The sequence below is a fragment of the Trachurus japonicus genome, chromosome 8 (genome assembly GCF_045865225.1).
Source record: "Trachurus japonicus isolate A0001 chromosome 8, Traja_1.0".
NCBI lineage: Eukaryota > Metazoa > Chordata > Actinopteri > Carangiformes > Carangidae > Trachurus > Trachurus japonicus.
This window is the reverse complement of record NC_140914.1, coordinates 9,686,253-9,706,671: the sequence shown is the minus strand read 5'-3', so window position 1 is coordinate 9,706,671 and position 20,419 is coordinate 9,686,253. Positions and strand designations below refer to the sequence as shown.

The following is a 20,419-nucleotide window of genomic DNA, read 5'->3' as shown; positions in this document are numbered from 1 at the left end:
ATAATAATGATAATGACAACAACTTAGAATTTAAAAGTGTGAAACACAGCAAAAGGTGAAGAAAATGTGACAGAAAACTAATCTGTCCTCATCTAATATGTTCACATGTGGCAAAACATGTCACATAAAGTCTTTCCTATTTGTTTTTATTATTGAGCAGTGCATGAATACATTACAGCTGCAACCAATTGTCACTTTTTCTTATATGTCTCTACAAGTCTATTTTATTGATTTAATCACTTCAGTGACTGGTTATCATATGAAATGTGACAAAGTCATTACTTCCCTTCCTCGGGGCCACACCTTCAAATGAACTGTTTTGTTTGACCAAAGGTTTCCAGACATAATTAATTTACAATTATATAAACCAGTGAAAAGCTGAAAATGCGAGGAGCTGGCACCATTAGGAAACGTTTTTGATAAATAGCTAACATTAATCAGTTATTAATTTCCTGTCATTGTCTTCAGCTCTATAAAGATGTCATAACCTCGTAGAAACAGGAACTAATAATCTTGCAGGAGTGGCAGAACAAGTCACTTAAAGTTTGATACACTGTTTTAAATTTTCAATATATCTATCAAGAGAAACAAACATAAAATGGTAAAATAGTTGGGAAATCTGAATATACAAGAAGTTATTTCCTTCTTTTTCATTATTTCTTGTCTTGATGAAGAAGACTTTGTGAAAACTGCGTGCATGTTGCTTTTGCATGGTCTTAGCTGTGAAAAAACACACTTACAACAAGGTCCTCTAAAAAAAAAAAAAAATCTCCATGTTGCATTCAGGTGAAACCGACTGTTAACGCCTGATCATGACTTCACACCCTGAGGTGTTATTATCTGATAGAGGGGCCTTGAGCTGCTTCACGCGCGCGCACGTGCTCGCGCGGCCACACTACTCCCCCCCCCCACAGACAGTGTTTACAAACAAGTGGCCTACAGATGGCAGGGTCACTCACCCTGGTGATAACACAGCCCGCAGCGGACCAACAGCTCAGGATTATGGGAAATAAAATACAAACTGCAGCCTTTTCCTCCAGGGGGGGTGGGGGGAAACGTGGTGCAGGCAGGAGTGTCAAGGCAACAAGATTTGTTTGCACTGATTACAGATGTGTGTCGATGATAATTTAAAAGATCGCTATAATAACCTCATCTTTTTACAAACTCACAAGATGCTGCAAAGGGGGCGAGGCGGAAACCCAGGCATGGATTCCGTAGTGGAAGAGGGACACTAACATGCCCCGTGGCTTTTCACCGCTGCGACGTGGAGATTGAGGTGGATGCTGAATCCTGCCAGCTGCTTCAGTGCACACGATCGATTCTTTCATTGGATTCATTATTATTACATGCTACCGAGGCCTGATTATAGATTATCGAGTATCTACCGGTGAGGGGGGTGGTTGATTATTACGACTCACTGCACGTGTAAAAAATGGTCGGTCCACTCCCTTCCTGTGCGGTTTGAATCACATCGCGCCGCCTCTTCCGTGCCGCCGAGCAAGCAAGCATATGCGCGTACTGTGCTGCTACACACCAACCGACCTTGAATCTGTCCTCGGATTAATTCTGGCCTGTGATTGGTCGGCGCGTCGCGGCCGTAGCGGCGTTCTCTCCTCTGATTGGCTGCGGCGCCTTGTCACTCAAGCCAAATCCGCCTCCTGCTCCGTTCGGTTGGATCTCTCCGCTACCCTTTCTCTCGGCGGTGGGTCGGAGGAGCCGCTGTCCCTGGCCTCGCATGTTCCCCTCTAAATACCCGTTTTGAATTTGATGCCCCTCTTGTAGATTCGCTCCATTTACACGCCTCTGAAGGGCCGCAAGTTGGGCATCCGTACACTGGTGTCTTATCTTATTTACCCCCCCCACCCCCCCAGCATTTAAGCGTTTAAGAGACTTTTATCCCCCCCCCCCATCCTCCTTCTCCAAAACATGGCCGTGGTGAGCGGATCGTCTGGGCCGGTTGCCCGGCTCGAGGGCCGTGAATTCGAATACATGATGAAGAAGCGCTCGGTGACCATCGGCCGGAACTCGTCGCAGGGCTCCGTGGACGTGAGCATGGGCCACTCGAGCTTCATATCGCGCAGGCATCTGGAGATATTCACCGCCAGCGACGATGGGACCGGCGGCGGCGGCGGCAGCGGTGGTGGTGGCGGCGATTTCTACCTGAGGTGTCTCGGCAAAAACGGGGTGTTTGTAGACGGTGTGTTCCTCAGACGGGGCGCCCCTCCTCTGCAGCTACCACGAATGTAAGTTTCCCCTTCCCCTCGTTGTTTGGTTGAGCATGTGGATGCGACGCTAACAGCTAAAAGTCAACGCTAAACAGTTAACAACAACACACTGATGGGGTTGTGTTGTGCTCACTGGCTAGCAAGCAAGCAAGCAGGGGACGATGCGAGGACCACGTGTTTGTTTTAGCCTGCTAGCTAGAGAGAAAAGAAACTCCGCATCCTGTTCCCAGAGCCGTTTTCTTTCTTTCTTTGTTGACATTCTTGTTAGCAACGGTGTTAATTAGCCCGCCTGCCCTGCCTTCATCTTCCCACATTGCCTCCCGTGGTTAACGAAGCGTTAGCCGCATTCCTGAGCTGGAGCTAGTGAGCTAAGACAACTCGGCTAGCTCACAACTGTTGGGTAGCACACACTGTTGTTGCTATTGTGTGTGTATGTGGTGTCCCCTCTCTTTCTTTTTTTAAATATATTTTTTCTCCTATCACGTGAACAACTCCTATGAAAGTTAATGCATGCGTCGTTGTGATACTGTAAACATTTACCACTGTGGTCAGTAGTAGTTGTGAAGTTGTGAATGGAGCTCCTCTCCGACCCCTAAACGTAAACAAACCAACCAGCCCGTCCCCGCCCTGCCTGCTCACAACAGCAGCAGAGCTTGGTGAGGGGAAAGGGGGGGGGGACGGACTTTGGCCTCAATACAAGTTAGCCAAAGTCATGCAACCTGTTGTATTTAAACATTGATTGATCAATATTAACTATTTTTACTCGAGTTTGAGCGTTAGACACAGTGGCACGATGCAAAGGTTTTGCCACTGCCTGGACAAAATGTATTTTAATAATGTGAAGTGGAAGATTAATTGATCTCCAAAATGGCATAAAGTTACAGATGGCACATTACATTTACATTTTAAACAAAATATATTACAGGGCTCCAGACTGCTCCTAAATGGGGACATTTTGCTAATAAAATTTGAGACAGTGCAAGGAAATTTTTCACCTACATGCACCATGTGCAACCAGTATATTTGCAGTGTTGTTGTTGAAAAATGGGACAGAAGACAAAAATTAGGAATCTGTCATTACAGGTTGTAGGCCAATGTGTGTGAGGATCATGAATGAAACAGACATGTGAATATTTGCTTTGCAAGTCGATTTATTGTGTGCACCCCAAAACATTTGTTTTTTTCATCTTTTACATTTTCAAAATGACAGAAAGGGAAAAGGTTTGGGCACCCTGCATAGTTAGTACAGTGTGTAAATAGTTTTTCTGATACCTTGATCACATTTATCTAGGAGCTCAACTCTCCTGAGTTTCCTATTCTTTTGCAGGCTGCTGCTTTGTTTCCCCTTTTCACTGTAGACAGACAACCAAAATAAAGCCCTGAAATATTGCAAAAGAGTGTTTATCATGTTTAACTTTATACCTTTTGGAGATCATTTCATCTTCCACTTGCTTAACTGTTCACATTAACAGACATTTTGACGAGGAGTGCCCAAACTTTTGCATGGTGCCACTGTAGGTTGAGTTGATAGTTTAATAATATGACCATTTTCTGAGAGAGTTTGGTTGAGCTGCTGCAAGGAGGAAGTTTCTGAGCTATGTTGTGCAGGTTGCAGCCTGCAACCCAGTGCCAGTGTTCACTTCTGTGATTGTCGATCACTGTGTGTGCTGTTGTGAAATCTGCTGCTTTCCAAAACATTTATTATCGCGCATAGGAATCTGCCCTGATCTGTGTGTGTGTTTAACGTTTCCAATGAGTTGGAAGAAGTTGGCTCTTGTACTCCAAACGTCCAAACGTCATGTCCTGCTTGAGTTTGGATGTAGGTAGGCCATGTTTGAATGGCTGATACTGATAGTAACAAGATATGAAGTACTGAACTGAACGGGTAATTTCATCAATGGAAAAGTAATCAAAGGCAGTTCTGATAATCTTTGGGTTAAGACTGATCAATTTAAAAAATAAAAAAAAAAAAGGAAGAAAAACAAACATGTTGCATTTATATAACAAGGATGAGACTGAAAACAAGCCTTGTATTATCCTTGACAGTTTTATATCTGTCATATTACCCCTATTCTCTTAAAATATCCAATGAACTAAACTAAAACAAAACAGTAGATTGTTATTCATTAAAAAAAAAAAAGTCAAATAAAATAAGAGAAGAGCAAAGCTGTCCTCTTTTTTTACAGAATTGAAACTACAAACCACAATAGGATGCTTGTGTTTGACACAAAAATAAACTAAACCGCCGTGTTTACATTTCAATGAGACAGGTTTATTTGGGTTTTTGGCTGAAACAAAAGTGGTTCCAATTTATTCACTAAAGTGTCCTGTCATGTGGAGAAACCTACCAGCCTCTGACTGCCAACCCTGGCCATACTCCCCAGTCTGCTCTCAGCTATTGTGCAATCCTTCAATGTGAAACCACTTTTTTTTTTTTGTACTGCACAAAGAACAGTCTTGTTTTGACTTGATGCAATTTCTAAATTGGCTTTTTGCACAGAAAAATAAATTCTCTTTTAGTGAGGTTGATGTTTCTGCACTCCATAACACCCGATCCATTTCATTATGTAAGCAACACAACGCTAGGAAGAAGCAGCAGCGGTTTCACATTCTCATATTGATCAGGCCGCCTGCCAATAAAGAGCTTTTAATCAGCAGCGCTCTTTATTACACCCTGAGACACTTCTCCTTAGCGTGGGCTCACACACACACACGACGACACGCTGGCTGCACTGTAATTCCTGAGCCAGAGGAGGAGACGTCCTAAACGACCCTCAGCCTCTCCGGGTGCAGCTGAAGGAGCAGATTGACAGCATGAGAGAACTCGCAAGAGCCGCGGCCCAGGGGACAGGTCGGTTGTATTCCAGGGATTCCTGTTTGGTGATGTAAACACAGCGAACAGAGAGGAACATCCCTCCCTCCCTCCCTCCCCCTTGTCTCTCCCACACCCACAAATTCCCCTCCCAAGTTGGTGCCCTTTCTGTCTTGCTGTCTTCTTTTGTTTACATTCTCTCTCTTGTTTTTGTTTTTTTGCAGTGCGGGAGGGGGGAGGGGGGTATGGATGAGAATCAAGTGAAGGTTTTCACTTGAATAACCTTTGTTTGTTGCTGTTCCAACAGCTTAGCAGCAGCATAGCAACTGTGCATCTGTGTTTTGGGTGTTTAGGCCCCGTTATTCGCACAAGAGCAAAATAGGGTCGATGAAGAGGTTAGTGTGAATACATGCATGTAGACCGACGGGGGGGGTTGTTCAGTAACACAAACACAAAGCAATGAGCCTCAGAGAGATGATTAAAAAAAAACTTTAAATCGTATGAAACATTCAGTGGATTGTACAGCAGAGTTGACAAGAAGTACTTTACGTGGAAAAGTTGGAAATAACACATGCTCCATAAAACTTGACAGTTGTTGATGAGATGTTGAGAAGCTTTCCTACTTTAAGACTGGTTTTTAAAAACAAATATCATGTGCTCCTTATTGTGTCACTTAAACAACCCACAGTGTCTGAAAATAGTGAAAATGGTTTGTGTATTTTCCTTCAGAAAGAAGTGCACACTCAATTTTTAAGCACAGCACCAAACAAAAACAATAATGCAACATCAGTATAAAAAATGTTTTTTTGGATTCATTCTCTAGATCAGTTTTATATATTCTTCAAATCGCTGTATTTAAGTGTTGTTTTGATACCTGACATGAAACAATGCCTGAATCGTATAAGATACAGAGAGATTTTTATCCAGTGTGCAGACGGAGCTCTGATAAGGCAGTGTGATGCTTTTCTTTTGTTATCATACCGTATTATATTATTTCACAAAACATCCTGTTTTATTTTTGCAGCGTCACTGCTGTCACCTTTTCACTTTTCCCACGGAAATGACTTGAACAATGAATTGATTAAAGGTTGAATAATCATTTTAACTGGAAAGACTTCAGGGTTTGTAGCGACGGTCGGATGAAATCATCAGATCTGGGAAATTTGCATCACATCATAGATTAATTGACGATCAATGATCTCTGCTTGTGTGCTCATATAGACCAGGGACGGTTTGAAGGAATGAGCACGTTGCAGTGGTTTTCAGGGAAAAATTGGGGATTAATTATGACTAAGTCCAAACCCACGCACACACTCTGAACCCTCAGGAATTATTAGGAGCTGCCCACGTTATATAACATAAAAGACATATAATATTATGTCTATAGCTTAATAGTGTCTCTAATGTTTAACAGGCAGCCTGTGTTTGGGTTGGTATTAATATTTGAGCTGGAGAGGATGAAACACGGGGCAGAACAAACAGGAGCTGTGTTGTCTTTGATGTTTTATTATTTATCGTTATATTTAGATATCACTGTCCCCACTCTGTCAGTCAGACACAGTCGCTCCGGTGTTATTTAAAGATCCTCCAGAACTTGATCAGAAAGGCAAAGAAGTCTCTCCAACGCTCACTCCCCCCACCCCACCCCACCTCACCCCTCAAAGGGTGCTCCGAGGTGCCCATGCATAATGAAAGTGTCTCCCCCTCTCTCACCAGTCTGGCTCCAGGAAGTGTTTGAGTCTCCTCCTGTGAGCAGTAAGGCTAATTTGAGATGTAAGTGTCAGGGATACGGTTCTCTCAGCAGATGCCAGCTCTGTGAGAGCCTGGCAAAAAAGAGAAAAAAAAGAGCACACACACACACAAACACACTGCTGTGCCTGGCACTTGTTAACTAAATGAAAAGCAATGTGTGCCCGCTCTGTCTCCAGGGTGTCGGACAGCCTGATCCTGAACACTGATTTTTAAAGAGTTCCTTCTATTCACTGATCTCGTCTGTGACTGTAGAAGATTTCGCATTAACAGTTTCCCTTCATCACTCTTTCACTCTTCACCCTCCAAACCAACAGCAAGTCTGTTTTTATCAAATCCAAAATACTTTAATCACCAGAATCCCACCCTCTCATCTCCCTCAGTTTGTGATTACTGCATCCATGTAGTTTTATTTCTCAAGCAGAAGTGAAGGAGATGGTTTTTTTAAGGGACAAGAAAAAAAAAACATTACTGCTGTTTTAACTGAAAAAGAAAAAAAAAACATCAGAGGCTCAAATATGGCGCATTAAATTGTATTGTCTTAGTTCAAGACGCTGAAGTCCCAGTCATATGTAACCTCAGGAGATGAGATGGTTTTGAATGAATGAGAATAAAGTCTAATTTCAGTGAACACAATGCATATGGACCAACCCTAAACCACATGGTGAAGTGATATGAATCACATTTCCTTGTTGAGATGTTGTCGAAGTATCAGTTTACGGTTCAGACACCTTCACCACCTCAACCTATAACTGCCAGATCAGCTCTCTCAGTTCTTTATTTAGTGTTTTTTCTAGTTTACTGAGAATCTGTACTGCTGTATGTGCAATAAAAAAATTCAAAAACTCATTGGACCAGAATTCAATGCAGCAACATGGGATCCTGTAGTGTGTTGAAATGTCCAGGAGGAAGTGGAGAAATAAGTGGTATATTCATATCACAGATGGATAAGATAACTTGTTATGGCATCAACTATTGATTAACGTTGCTCTGAATGACTCGACTAAAAGTTTGGTATGCGTCATGTTGTCTGTGTAATGTCAGTAAAGTACCCACGGATGTACAGTATCTTATAGTTCATTGCCACTTGTTTAATTTGCTAATACCGGTATGCTGATGAACAGTCGAACCCGCACAGAGATAAGACATCAGTAAAGTATCATCATAATTTAGTTTGATTTCTATTTCTTCATGTGTACAGATATATCAATCAGTGCTCTAACGACACATTTTCACCTGAGGTATGTCGTTGTTGTTGTTGTTAACGCTGTGCCGAGGGGACACGTCTTTATATTTTCGGCTCGGTCTAATTCAGGCGTCTCCACCTCTGAGGCGACAGCTCCCTCTGAAAATAAGCACGAATCCGAGATAGCTCCGGTCTGAACTTCAGTCTCCTGCAGGTTAGCAACGCTTCATCGAGCCGTTGCATCAGTATTCAAATTTAATTAACTTACACATTGTCTCTGTCGGCTAATCAAAGTCGGGCGGAGAAGTCGTCAAACTGCAGCAGAGCTCTGTGTGTGTGGCGTTCTCAAGTTCTCACTGATGTGATTTGCCTTTGTAATGATGTTTTTAATCAGCTGCAGAAATTAAACATGCAGTGTTGATTATAATTTTCCTAAATCTTCTCTGTGTTTTCTTTTTTCTTTTTTTGCAGGTGCACGTTCAGGTTCCCCAGCACAAACATCAAGATCACGTTCACAGCTCTGTCCAGTGGGAAGAAGGTGAAGCGTGAAGCTCCAGAGTCGCCAGTGAAGCCGGTGCAGCCCCAGATCTCCCCCCTCACCATCAACATTCCAGACAACATCGCTCACCTCATGAGCCCCCTGCCATCGCCCACTGGCACCATCAGGTACCCCCACCCCCCACCCCCCGGAAAACGATGCATTCCCTGAACCTCAGGGATCAGCAATGGGGAAAAACTCACATGATCAAAAAGAGCAATCTCACAAACGAGAGCTGATTGTGGAGTTTTGTTTTTATAAAAACGGGTAACTGTAAATTAGTTAAGTATTTTTGTTGAGGGCTTGACATTTGTTATCAATAAAGCATTTATCAGAATTACTTAACCGCTGCTATCGCCCACTGGCACCATCAGGTACCTGCTGCTGGAAAACGATGCATTCACTGACCTTCAGGGATCAGCAAAATGAAAAGAACAATCTCACAAACAAGGGTTGATTTTGTAGTTTTTTTTAAACTAATTCATTCATTCATTTTGCGCTTTCATGCATCATAGAGAAAAAAATACTTTGCACATCGATATATTTGACATGTGCATAGGAGAGGGACGAGTAGATCTGCAAATGTAGAAAATATACAGACCCTTGTGACACTTCACTTGCACAAAAAACTATTTAATGGTGGCAACGTTTCAGTCCTGTGACTTTCAGGCAAACAGTTTGCGCTGAGGAAAAGGGATCTTAAATCGCGACCATTAAAACGTTTTTTGTGATATAGTCTGTAAATTTTATACATTTGTTCTCTAATGCATAAAAACAGGTTGCTGTAATTTAGTTAAGTAACTTTGTTTATGTCTTGTTAGATAATGTGAGACATTTAGTATCAATAAAGGATTTAAAATAACTCAAAGTAACTTAACCTCTCACAGGGACACACAAAGGTCTAAGTTGAGCACTTTTTCTCCACGAGTGTCATAAGCCTATAGTTTTCCACTCCCAGTTTAGTGCCGGGCGTTAAGAAAAGTCACGCCCACGGCCCACCCCAGCCTGGGTTGACCTTGAGGTGTCAGCTGACCTTGACGTGGCCTCTGTGTGGTGATCAGCTTAGGCTTAGGTCACTGACTGACTGACTGGCTCAGAGAGGGAGGCAGCTCCACCTCAGAGTCTTAGATCCGCTCAACCCCTGATCTCGGCCAGATGGCTGAAAAAACCGACCAAGTCTCCCCCTCTGTGTTGGTTAAAATGATCAAATGTGTGTACACTTCACAAACAGGGGGTTATGAAAGAAGCGGCAGGTGCTGTACATGTGAGAATCTGCTTGTTTGGTTTGCCAACACACTGCGCTCTGAACAGATATGAAAATGGTGCTTTACATTGGAAGCCTCTTCATCTCCCTGGTTATTCAGCCTATTTTACTGGATAATCACTCTTGATTAAAGTTTTGAACGTACATGCGCTTGCTTGCTTTAGGCTTCGGGGATCCTAAAGCGACTGCAGTGTGTTTCCACACAATCTGGGAGGTAGGGCGATTTGCATAGATGTCAGCCAAAACCCTGCCACTGCAGCACAGACTGCGGATGAGCCGAGCCAGGGAACGCGAGCGCGCCCCTTCTGGGAAATGCCGCGCTCGTTATAGTTCAGGTTTTAAGCACTTAATCCAACCTATATGTGGTTGTTTATTTCTTGATTGGGTGTGAATCATATTTACACTAGGTGTCATGGCAGCTGACGGAGGTGTCGTTGTTTTTGTTGTCTCCCTGCAGTGCTGCTAACTCGTGCCCCTCCAGCCCGCGGGGCGCAGGCTCTTCAGGCTACAGGATGGGAGGTCGTATGGTCAGCTCTGCGGAGCTGCAGCTCATAAACGACAACTCCCAGCCTGAGAACGACAAAGAGGCCTCCGGAGGGGACAGTCCCAAGGTGAGGCTCACGCTGCTTTAAGCTCGCTTTCATTCAGTGATTCATCGCTGCTCGTCTCTGGGGCCCCCACACTGTTCACAGTAAATCCATAAATGATCACAAACATGTCAGACGCAGCACTTTCTGTTTACACTCTTCACATTCAATGTTTCTTTCACATTATTGGAAGTAGGCAGATCTCACCTGTTGTACAATTAGAGGAAATGGAAAAGTTTTTTTTTTAACTTTATATAGAATAGAATAGAATAGAATAGAATAGAATAGAATAGAAGCTTTATTGTCATTGTATCGGATACAATGGAAGAGGAGATGCTACTCCTAATGGTGCATCAACACAAAATGCATATACATAAATATAGAATTAATAAATAGCAGCAGTCATCTCATCCACACATCACACATATACTGTATATATAAAACAATCCACAGTGTAATTTGGCATCAGCTACTATACACTGTGAATATATACTGGTTATTTACTAAATATAAGCCATGTTTTGGTCATCATTTTTGACATTCTTCTCCTCAAAAAAGCCTTTTCATGTTAATAAAACCTGACTGCGTGGTTATATATTTATTGCACCTGTTATTAGGAAGCCAGTTAGACTAAATGAAAGTTTATTTTGCAGAAACCTGAAATAGTTTATTTTTTCAAGTGTAAAATGCTGCACTCAGTTTGAATCATATTTACAAAATGTTGAATCCATTTCTATGTTTTATGAAAAATTTAAAAGCCAGCGTCTCTCTCAAATATCAAGAAGCATGAAAAGGCCAAATATTCAGTGAGTCTTTTTTTTTAAACCCACATTGAACTAAGAAAATAAAATATTTGAAGTAACGTATGATGTAAACAGACTGCACAATTGCACACGCCAGACTGCAGAGATCAAAACCCTCTCACCACAGATTTCCTTCCTTTTCTTTTCTTTTCTTTCCTTCCTCTCTTTTCCTTTAAGCAATACATACAACCAGTCAATCGAAAACGACAAGAATACTTTTTTTCTACCGGTTCAAGTCTCTCTTTTTTGTTCTTTTTTTGTTTTTGCTGTGTGATTGATGAGAACTTTGTTCCTTTCTGCTCCACAGGACGACTCCAAACCTCCGTACTCCTATGCACAGCTGATCGTCCAGGCCATCACACTGGCTCAGGACAAGCAGCTCACACTAAACGGAATCTACAATCACATCACAAAGAACTATCCTTACTACAGGACTGCAGACAAGGGCTGGCAGGTGAGCGTTGCCTGCCCCTCGTCCTCATCTGATACAGCAGGGAATAATTAAAAGCCTGTCTTTTTATTTTTTATTTGATTTAATTTTTATTTCACACATGCACACATCATCTGGATAAAGTCTTACAAACATATTTACATTAGCAACAGTGTGTGAAAACGGGGTCACCCCAAGGAAGCTACTTAAAGCTCATACTGTAGTAGGGGGCCCAATTCCTCACAGACACACTAACAGAAGAGACATTAAATACAATAACACACTATAGGACAGACACACAGCAGACATTCCCAGCTTTCAAATGCAACTTTGTGTGTGAGGAAAAAAACTAGTAAAGACACAACAGTTAAGGGGCAGGATACAACAAATTACCTGCTTGTATACATGAGAAATCAATCAGACATGCATTGACAATAGTTGTTTTTTTAAGGTTTATCTTAAAGATTGAAATACAGCGTGACGTTTTTCGAGTGTCATCGTGCTCGTTCCAAATCTGTCATCCTCTACACACAACACTAAAATTGGTGCATTTTAGCTTTTGCCTTTTCCCTGTAATGAGGTGTTTGTTTCTAGTGTTGTAGATGTGCAGAGGTAGACGGATTTGGAACGAGGTCACATAATTCATGATTAAGTTTGTGCACAACTTGATACATAATCTCAGCATTCTGGAGGTAATTATAATCAGTATTTTTTTTTAGTTTTGACGTCCTCTTGTCCCCCCGTCCGTCTCTGCAGAACTCGATCCGTCACAATCTGTCTTTGAACCGCTATTTCATCAAAGTGGCGCGGTCGCAGGAGGAACCGGGCAAAGGCTCGTTCTGGAGGATAGACCCGTCCTCGGAGAGCAAGCTGATCGAGCAGGCCTTCAGGAAACGAAGGCCCCGGGGCGTCCCCTGCTTCAGGACCCCACACGGACCCCTCTCCTCCAGGTCTGAATCACACACACACACACACTGGTGCTTAGATTCATAAGGAGAATCAAAGCGGTTTATACACTGGCTGTAAACGTGCAGCTCCACATGAGTCATAAAACAAGCTGCTGACATTTTACAGTCACACCTACAGCTTTACGTGTCGCTGTGAATGTTTGTTTGTTATGGTTCTTCACATAAACTTGAAACATATCACCGTTGGCTGCAGTGTGAGTCTCTTTTTTTTTTTTAAATGTTTAATTAACATTAGTTTTCACCCTGACTCGTCCTTTAGGAGTGCACCGGCGTCTCCCAATCACTCGGGGGTGCTCTCGGCTCACTCCAGCGGCGTCCAGACCCCTGACAGCCTATCACGAGAGGGCTCCCCGGTTCCCCTGGAGCTGGACACGTCCTCCGCTCCCGCCCCGGCCGCCACCACAGCAGTCCAGCCCAAACTGGCAGTCATCCAGGAAGCACGCTTTGCACAAAACACACCAGGTAGGAGAGACCACCACCAACACCACCATCATCACTCGCTCTTCACAGGAAGTCAGAGTTCAGGTGTAAAAACATTATCTGATATTTTCTGACGTATGCAACCACAACGTGTCGGTGGGTTTTTACTGTAAAACTATAAAAGGGTTGTTAAATTTATTGCCTCTCACTTTACTGTTGTTTGACTTCTTTATCATCTCCAGTTAAAACAGTTACAGACCTTGAACCGACGGCAGCGTCACATATGAAAAACTTAATTTGATGCTGCCGGCACTTAAAGGGATAGTTCAACACTTTGGCAAATTCACCCATTGCCATAATCCCTATAGTTGTAGCAGTAGGTTCATTACCTTTAGGTAATTATTGGTGCATGTTGTTTTGAGATCAGCGGAGCAGAGACGTGAGCTACAGTGAACACAATGGAGGTGAACGGTACAGGTCCCCTGTCCATCATCAAACTCATCAAATACACAATCCAACATCTCCACAATGCTCTGGTGGACAAGTTGTGACCTGCACATTCACCACACTATGAAATAATAATGTAACATTACGAGACAGAGTTGTTTTAGAGGCAAATGCAGCCGGATAGTTCTGAGTATTTGCTTTGTGTGTCATAATGTTACATAATTAAACATGATTATCTCATAGTGTGGTGAATGTGCAGGTCAAAACTTGTCCAGTTCGAGTTTGATGAGGGACCTGTACCGTTCACCTCCATTGTGTTCACTGAGCAGCTCACGTCTCTGCCCCGCTGATCTCAAAACAACATGCACTGATAATTAAAGCTGATGAACCTACTGCTATGACTATAGGGATTATGGCAACGTTAAACTATCCCTTAAAATGTTTGTCTTTATGTTTTCCCATAAAGCCTAGGACACAATGTTTATCTCCTTCACACGACTTTGTTAACTATCAGAATTTAGTTCCTCCGTCCTTCCATCTAACTGTCCCCGTGTTGCCGCCCCGCTCCAGGCTCGCCTGTCAACAACCAGCCGGTACTCATAGCAGTCCAGCGCCAGTTACCTCACACCACCATCAAGCCGGTGACCTACACCATGGCCTCCCCGGTGAGCACCAGCGCCTCCCAGCCCGCTGTCCAGACTGTCCACGTCCTGCAGCAGATCCCGGCGAGTTCGCTCGGCTCCGCCGTCATCGCCCAGCCAGCCACCATCATCAAGAGCGAGCCGCTGGAGAACGGAGAGCACACGGAGGTCAAAGGTGAGACGAGGAAACCCGATGTCATCGCCTCGACACCATAGATATAGTATACACATAGATGCCGCCTCTGACGCTGCTGTCCATTGAACGGCCGCCATCTTGGGTCGGAGGAAGCCGTGTCTACTTACTGCACTAGTCAACAGAGTCAGAGGTCTATATCAACCATTAAAATCGCCATACCTCACTGAATATTCAACCGATTTTCAAGCCGTTTGGTTTATTATAAATGTCTGACATATATTTATGATACAACAACAACATTTTTTTATAATTTTTTATTTCTTTTAATTTTTTTTCATATATTAAACATACACTTACAGACTCAGACACACACCCACATGTATACATACATTGAAATTTGTTCTACAAGGGTCTGACCGGGTCTGACTGCTTGTCAGACGTCTATGGTCAGAAACCCCGTCTCAAGATGGAGGCCGTGTTGACGTGCCTGACAAGCCCGAATGCGGCATCTACATGTACAGTATATATATCTATGGCCTCGACACCATAGTTTTGTCAGAATCCGTCCTCCATCACTGAATCCCTCCTTTTTCTCTTTGTCCTCTCAGTTAAAGTGGAGACGGTGCCCACCATCACCTCTATAGGCGGCTCCAGTCGGATCATCCAGAGCACCCAGTCGGCCACGCCCCTGCAGACTGTTACCATAGTGCAGCAGGCCCCCTTAGGTCAGCACCAGCTGCCCATCAAGGCCATCACGCAGAACGGCACCCACAGCATCACCACTGCCATCCAGGGACCCGTCAGCTCAGGTGAGACGCACAGGAAGGAACAGTATGGGATGTTTTTAGTGTAAATAAATGAATGCTTCATCGTAGAAGGAAGTGGATCAATAAAATATACCCGAGCTTTCAGATGAATCGGGATGTTGCTTTTTTATTATTAAAGGAGAAACTGAAGTTCATGTTGTGCTTCAGGGTTTTTCAGAGAGAGTCTGTAAATCTTCAATGAGGGGGAAGAAATCAAAACATAGAGCAGAGATGTTGGAAGCTCCAGTGAGCAGATTAAACCCAGACTGAGTGTTTAACATCAACACTGGAGGACCTGAAGTTGAAGAAACACAGTGCGTGTGGGGCTGTTGTAAATTCAAAATACATTGAAGGAGAATACCGGTCATTTTCTAAGTAACGCTCTACAGCTCTAGGTCACCGAGTGCAACCATAGGAAAAAATCAGAGAAAATATGTGCAGACCGGATCTAGCTCTCCTCCTGCTAGCTGCGCTACACTGCAGTTAAGTAACAGTAACAGTGAAGTAATGGGGGCAGTTCTTTTAACCGCAACTTTGGCCTCTATATAATGCTCAAAATATCACTACAAATGCTTTGCAACATCCACCAGTTCCTTATCACACAACACAGAGTGTGCATAACTCTGTTAATATGAGAGAGCAGTGTTAACAGTGTGTTTTTATCATGTAGCTCTGTTTACTCTAGCTTCCTGGGTAGACCTTACTAGTCGACTGTCGAGCTCGGGACTGTTTCCATATCATCAAAGACAAAAACACAAGGAAAACATGGATTTAGCAGGGGAAAAATGATTTTGGATGAGGAAAAAAAGCAGTTATTTTCATATTGATGCTTTTTTCCCATCCAAAAGCATGTGTAGTGATATTTTGAGCATTATATAGAGGCCAACGTCATGGTTAGAAGAACTGCCCCCATTACTTTGCTGTTTAACTGCAGTGTAGCGCAGCTAGCAGGAGGAGAGCTAGGTTGGGTCTGCACAATATTTTTCTCAGATTTTTTCCTATGGTTGCACTCAGGGACCTAGAACTGTAGAGCGTTACTTAGAAAATTACCGGAATTCTCCTTTAAGGTGTTGGAGCTATTCATTCCAGTCAACATCTGATTTTCATTACAACTTCTCTGCAGCAAACAATCATTTTTGTTTGTTCAGCTGGTTATTTTCTCGCCATTGGGTCCATGAAACATCACAAAATGATTTTTATAAATTTGTAAAGTCCAAAGTCATGTCTTTTTGAACAACAGTCTGAAAGCAGAGGTGTTACATTTCTTGCAGGGTTTCTGCTATATACATTTAGCTGTGGCAGCCTGCCGCTCCTTAATTATCACTGCCACATCTTAAAATAACCACGGAAAGGAAACACTGTCTTGTTATAAAAGATGAACACAAACTGGAAGTTTTTAAAGAGTGCGTTTACGTAGTAGGCATCTGTTAAAATGAAGATGCATCATAGAGACACTAAAGTTAGAATGAACAATGTCTCAAAGCTGTTGCAGATGGGAAGCTAAACACTTTTACTTGATGTTTAAACCTGATCAGCTTATGTTTGAATCCACTGAGAACGCACGTGGACGAACTTTCTCCGCCTCCAGCCAGGCTGAACTCGTAGAGTTTTTTTGGGTTTTTTTGTTCATCATCCTCAGTCAGCTGATGAAACATGCGCCACAGATATGAGATGTCTGCCGAGGAAGACACATGCGTGATGGATTCATCACATTAACGCGTTGCGCCGCTGTTGGCAGATTAATTAAGAAGTAATTGATGAATGGACCAGACTGGTTGAGCTGGAGGTTGTTGTGGTTTCTAATGACTGGTGTCGTTACAGGGGATAAGTAACCACCACACCACAGATCTGACAGTTATGTTTATGTTGAACAATAAACACACACTCTCTCCTCTTCTGAATTAAAGTCTTTATTATCTCACTCTCTCGGAGCCAAACCACACTTCCCACAGGCCAGCTGCTTCCAGATGTTGGTTAACCGCCGTCTGACAGTGAAATATTTCCTCCGCTAACTCGCCCCCTTCCTCCTCCTCTTTCTTCCTCCCCCTTCTTCTTCTTCTCAGCTACAGCTGTGGCGAGCCCCCTCCACCTGCTGGCGGCCCACGCCTCGGCCTCGGCCTCCCTCCCCACCAAGCGCCAGAACGGGGACCAGGCGGCAGCGGCGGCGGCGAGCGAACAGCCGGACGCCAAGCGCTTCAAATCAGAAGAGGAAGCGACCCCAGTCACAGCAGACTCGGACTCGCCGGCAGCTAACGACCAAGGCGGCCACAACTAGTCTGTACAACCACATAACACCACCACACAACCCCCCTCCCCACCCACTCCCACCTCCACCTCCACCACCACCACTACTTTCTCCTCCCTCCTGTCTTCGCCCCCTCCTCCCCCCCTCCGCTCCGTCGTTTGTTTTGTTTCTCCTCCTTCTACCACTGACTCCAGAGGTGCCAAACGGAGAGGATATTCTTTTCATTTTCAGTTTGGGTTTTCTGTTCAAGAGCATCGAAAGAGAGAAAAAAATAATAAAGTCCACCCCTTTAAAGACTGGAACGTGGGTTGAGAACAAAATAAAAACGGGACAAAGAAGAAGAACCTGTGAGCCACTGAAACAGGAGAGTGACTTAAAAAAAAAAAAACCAAGACCACAGGAAGCCTTAACAACAATTAACCCTTAAAAAGAGCTGACTTTTGACCTCACGCGGGTCCAGCGGGGAGACTCAGCTCAGTGCTGGACGCCACCTTTCTGTCGCATCTACCTCAGAGCAGATAGGAGACTCCGGCAGCCAGCAAGACGACACGACGACATCCTCCCCTCCCTCCCTCTCACTCCCTCACTCCTCCTCCTCCCGAAACCAGGATCCGTCGTTGGCACGAGTGACGAGCCAAAAATAAGAAGAAAAAAGAAAAGAAAGAAAGAAATGAGCGTCCAAACGGTTAAAGAAAGAAAAATAACGGTCAACGCATCCAGAAAGGGATCAACTCGGAGCCAATATTCCTGAAAACTCTGGCAGCTAGCCTCTCACAATACTGACCTTCCTTTATATCGCAGCTGTACGTAGATATACGCAGTATTTTGTTGTTCAAAATGTGGAGCATAGGATTTTTTTTTTTTTTTTTTTTAAATGTATTTTCACTTACCTAGATAAGTAATAATTTAATTAAAGGAAGAGTACAGAAGGGTGAGGTCGGTGACATTTCGGTGAATAAGTTTAGAAATCTCACTTTTTTTCTTTTTTTTTTAAGTGGACTTCTGTTTTTCTGTTCAGTGAAACAGTGTAATAGTTTTCGTAATATTTTACTCCCCCCCCCCCCCTCCCTCCAAACTACCCTCACCCCTCGTTCTGACATATCCATAAGAAATTGCTTCGTTATACCTACATATTTTAATACTTGCACAGATAACCGATATAAGCATATGAAATCTCCATGTGTAGTTCCAGATGTTGACCTTGCATGTATCCGACTGAGAAGTTGTTAACTGTAAATTGAACAGAGGTTAAAAAAAAAGAAAAAAAGACCCGCTTTGTCCAAAACCAGAACCTGCACTTGATTAAATGTTTGTGTTTTCATTTCCCTCCTCCTCCCTCGTTTTTTTTTTTTTCTTTCTTTTTTTTTCAGTATCTCTCCCATCCTCCTCCTCCTTTTCCTCCTCCTTGTTCCTCCCAGCTGTGTTGATGTTGTGGTGTTGGCAGAACTCCCTCCTCCTCCCGCCACCCATTCCCCACACACACACACACGCAAACACACACACCCTCCTCATCCTCACCTCCTTCTCTTTTTTGCTTGATTATTTTACTCTGCTCTGGCGACCTGGTGAGTCTGTTTTCTGATTGTACACGTTCCAAACAATAGTAAAAGGAGAGAAAAAAGAAAAAAAAAACGATGTTTGTTCTGCTTCAGTGGAGAAATGCTTTTTTTTAATAAATTAATTTAAAGCCCTTTTTTTCTGTACCTGTGTGCGTGTGTGTTGCTTTCACTTTGTTCCACTGGGGGGCAGCAGAGGAAAGATGTTCAGGTTGATCAGGGTGTGTGCGAGGGGGGTAAAAAAAAAAAAAAAAGCAGCAGATTAACTTTGTCCTTTCACATAAGATGGCTGTATTAAGGCAAGAGTGCACACGCTCAATAAAAACACTTGTGTAATTAATTTAATTTGTTTATAATGGAGAGGGATCACGTCACACAAATTCCACACAAATGTCAGTTTATTGTGTTTTTCCATATCGTCAGAGTCTGAAGAGGAAATGTGCACTTCCAGTTTTGGTGTTTTGAAAGAAAACTCTTCACCACCTCTCCTACTTCCATATTAAACTACATAAACCAATTGAAAAGGCATTGGATTACGTCAAAACAAGATGAAATCACAACACTTGTTCCCTTTCTTGGCAGTGTGCGGCGATACATTATTTTTCATTGGACAGAGTCAGCGTTAAATTAGCCGCACTATCTCTCTCCATATTTGACAGCAGCAGGTGTATTTTTGATACAGACTGGACTCTGTGTTGGGTTTTTTTTTTTGTCAATTTCAATTTAAAACTGGCACAAATACACTCCCCCTGTATTTCCCTCCCACGGTTTGCAAGCTGCTGAGCCGCTGCGCTGATTCCCTCTTCATTAGATTATAAAGCCATTAGAGGTTTATGAAAGCTGTGCTGTTGTTCTGATGTGTTTTTGGATAAACAAACGCCCGGCGACACTGAAACAATTATCCAGTTTGCACCCTGCAGAGCTCCCTTGCATTCCTGCTTTGTGTCGGAGGAGCTAAATAAAGCTGCTGTGTCGTAGGTGTTTCCTCACTTTGCCAAACACAGAAAGACGCTTGAATATTCAGTTAACAAAGCAGCGAGCAGATGTGCTGAGGTACAGACCTTCAGACTGTGATCATGGCACTCAGCAGCAGCGTTATTAACCTTGACGGATGCTGAATGCATCCAGGATTTAGTGTGAAAATGAAGATTTAATTCCCTGTTTTACCTCAACATCATATGGTTCAGTTAAAAAGAAGTGAAAGGTGGCTGAAGTTTGAACTTTTGACAGTAGCACATTGACAGTGGTGAAGAGATGCTGCACAACACAAACTAACAGGATACTTTGCTGACAGACAGACAAACCGGTTGTTAACACCTGTGCACCTCTGGCTGTTTACACTCAACAGTATAGTTGGACTGAACTGTGGCCATGTGTGTTGTATTTTTAGTTGCTTATCTGCATCACAAGATAAAGATTTCACAAGATGGTGTGATGGTTTTACATTTTTCTACATATTCTAACACAAGATTAGTTTCAGTGTTAGTGTGTGTTGTGTCAAAGAAATAAATAAGTTTTTTTTTTTTTAAATAGCAGAAGATGTTCAGTGGTGATTCATGCAGCAGCTCTCAGACCATTTGTTATGGCTGCATTAGTTTTAGACGTT

The 20,419-nt window shown here is 43.1% G+C and overlaps 1 protein-coding gene across 2 annotated transcripts; it reads left to right on the top strand.

Annotated features, from left to right (window-relative positions):
• The first annotated feature begins 1,693 nt into the window (after nucleotides 1–1,693).
• foxk2b (forkhead box K2b) lies at nucleotides 1,694–18,948 on the top strand. 2 transcript variants are annotated; one of them, XM_085783659.1, is made up of 9 exons: nucleotides 1,694–2,243; nucleotides 8,444–8,638; nucleotides 10,232–10,385; nucleotides 11,472–11,618; nucleotides 12,351–12,544; nucleotides 12,822–13,024; nucleotides 14,000–14,245; nucleotides 14,815–15,015; nucleotides 17,082–18,948. In XM_085783659.1, the coding sequence occupies exons 1-9, from the start codon at nucleotides 1,927–1,929 to the stop codon at nucleotides 17,285–17,287; spliced, it is 1,863 nt and encodes a 620-aa protein (XP_085639785.1). In that variant the 5' UTR covers nucleotides 1,694–1,926; the 3' UTR covers nucleotides 17,288–18,948. The 2 variants fall into 2 exon arrangements, with proteins under 2 accessions (XP_085639785.1, XP_085639784.1); XM_085783658.1 differs by having other exon boundaries at nucleotides 17,076–18,948.
• The last annotated feature ends 1,471 nt before the right edge of the window (nucleotides 18,949–20,419 follow it).

Coding starts and splice junctions, on each gene's coding strand:
- foxk2b (XM_085783658.1), top strand. CDS start 1,927: ATGGCCGTGGTGAGCGGATCGTCTGGGCCGGTTGCCCGGCTCGAGGGC. Junction 8,639..10,231: donor TCGCCCACTGGCACCATCAG/GTACCCCCACCC, acceptor GTCTCCCTGCAG/TGCTGCTAACTCGTGCCCCT. Junction 14,246..14,814: donor AGAGCACACGGAGGTCAAAG/GTGAGACGAGGA, acceptor TTGTCCTCTCAG/TTAAAGTGGAGACGGTGCCC.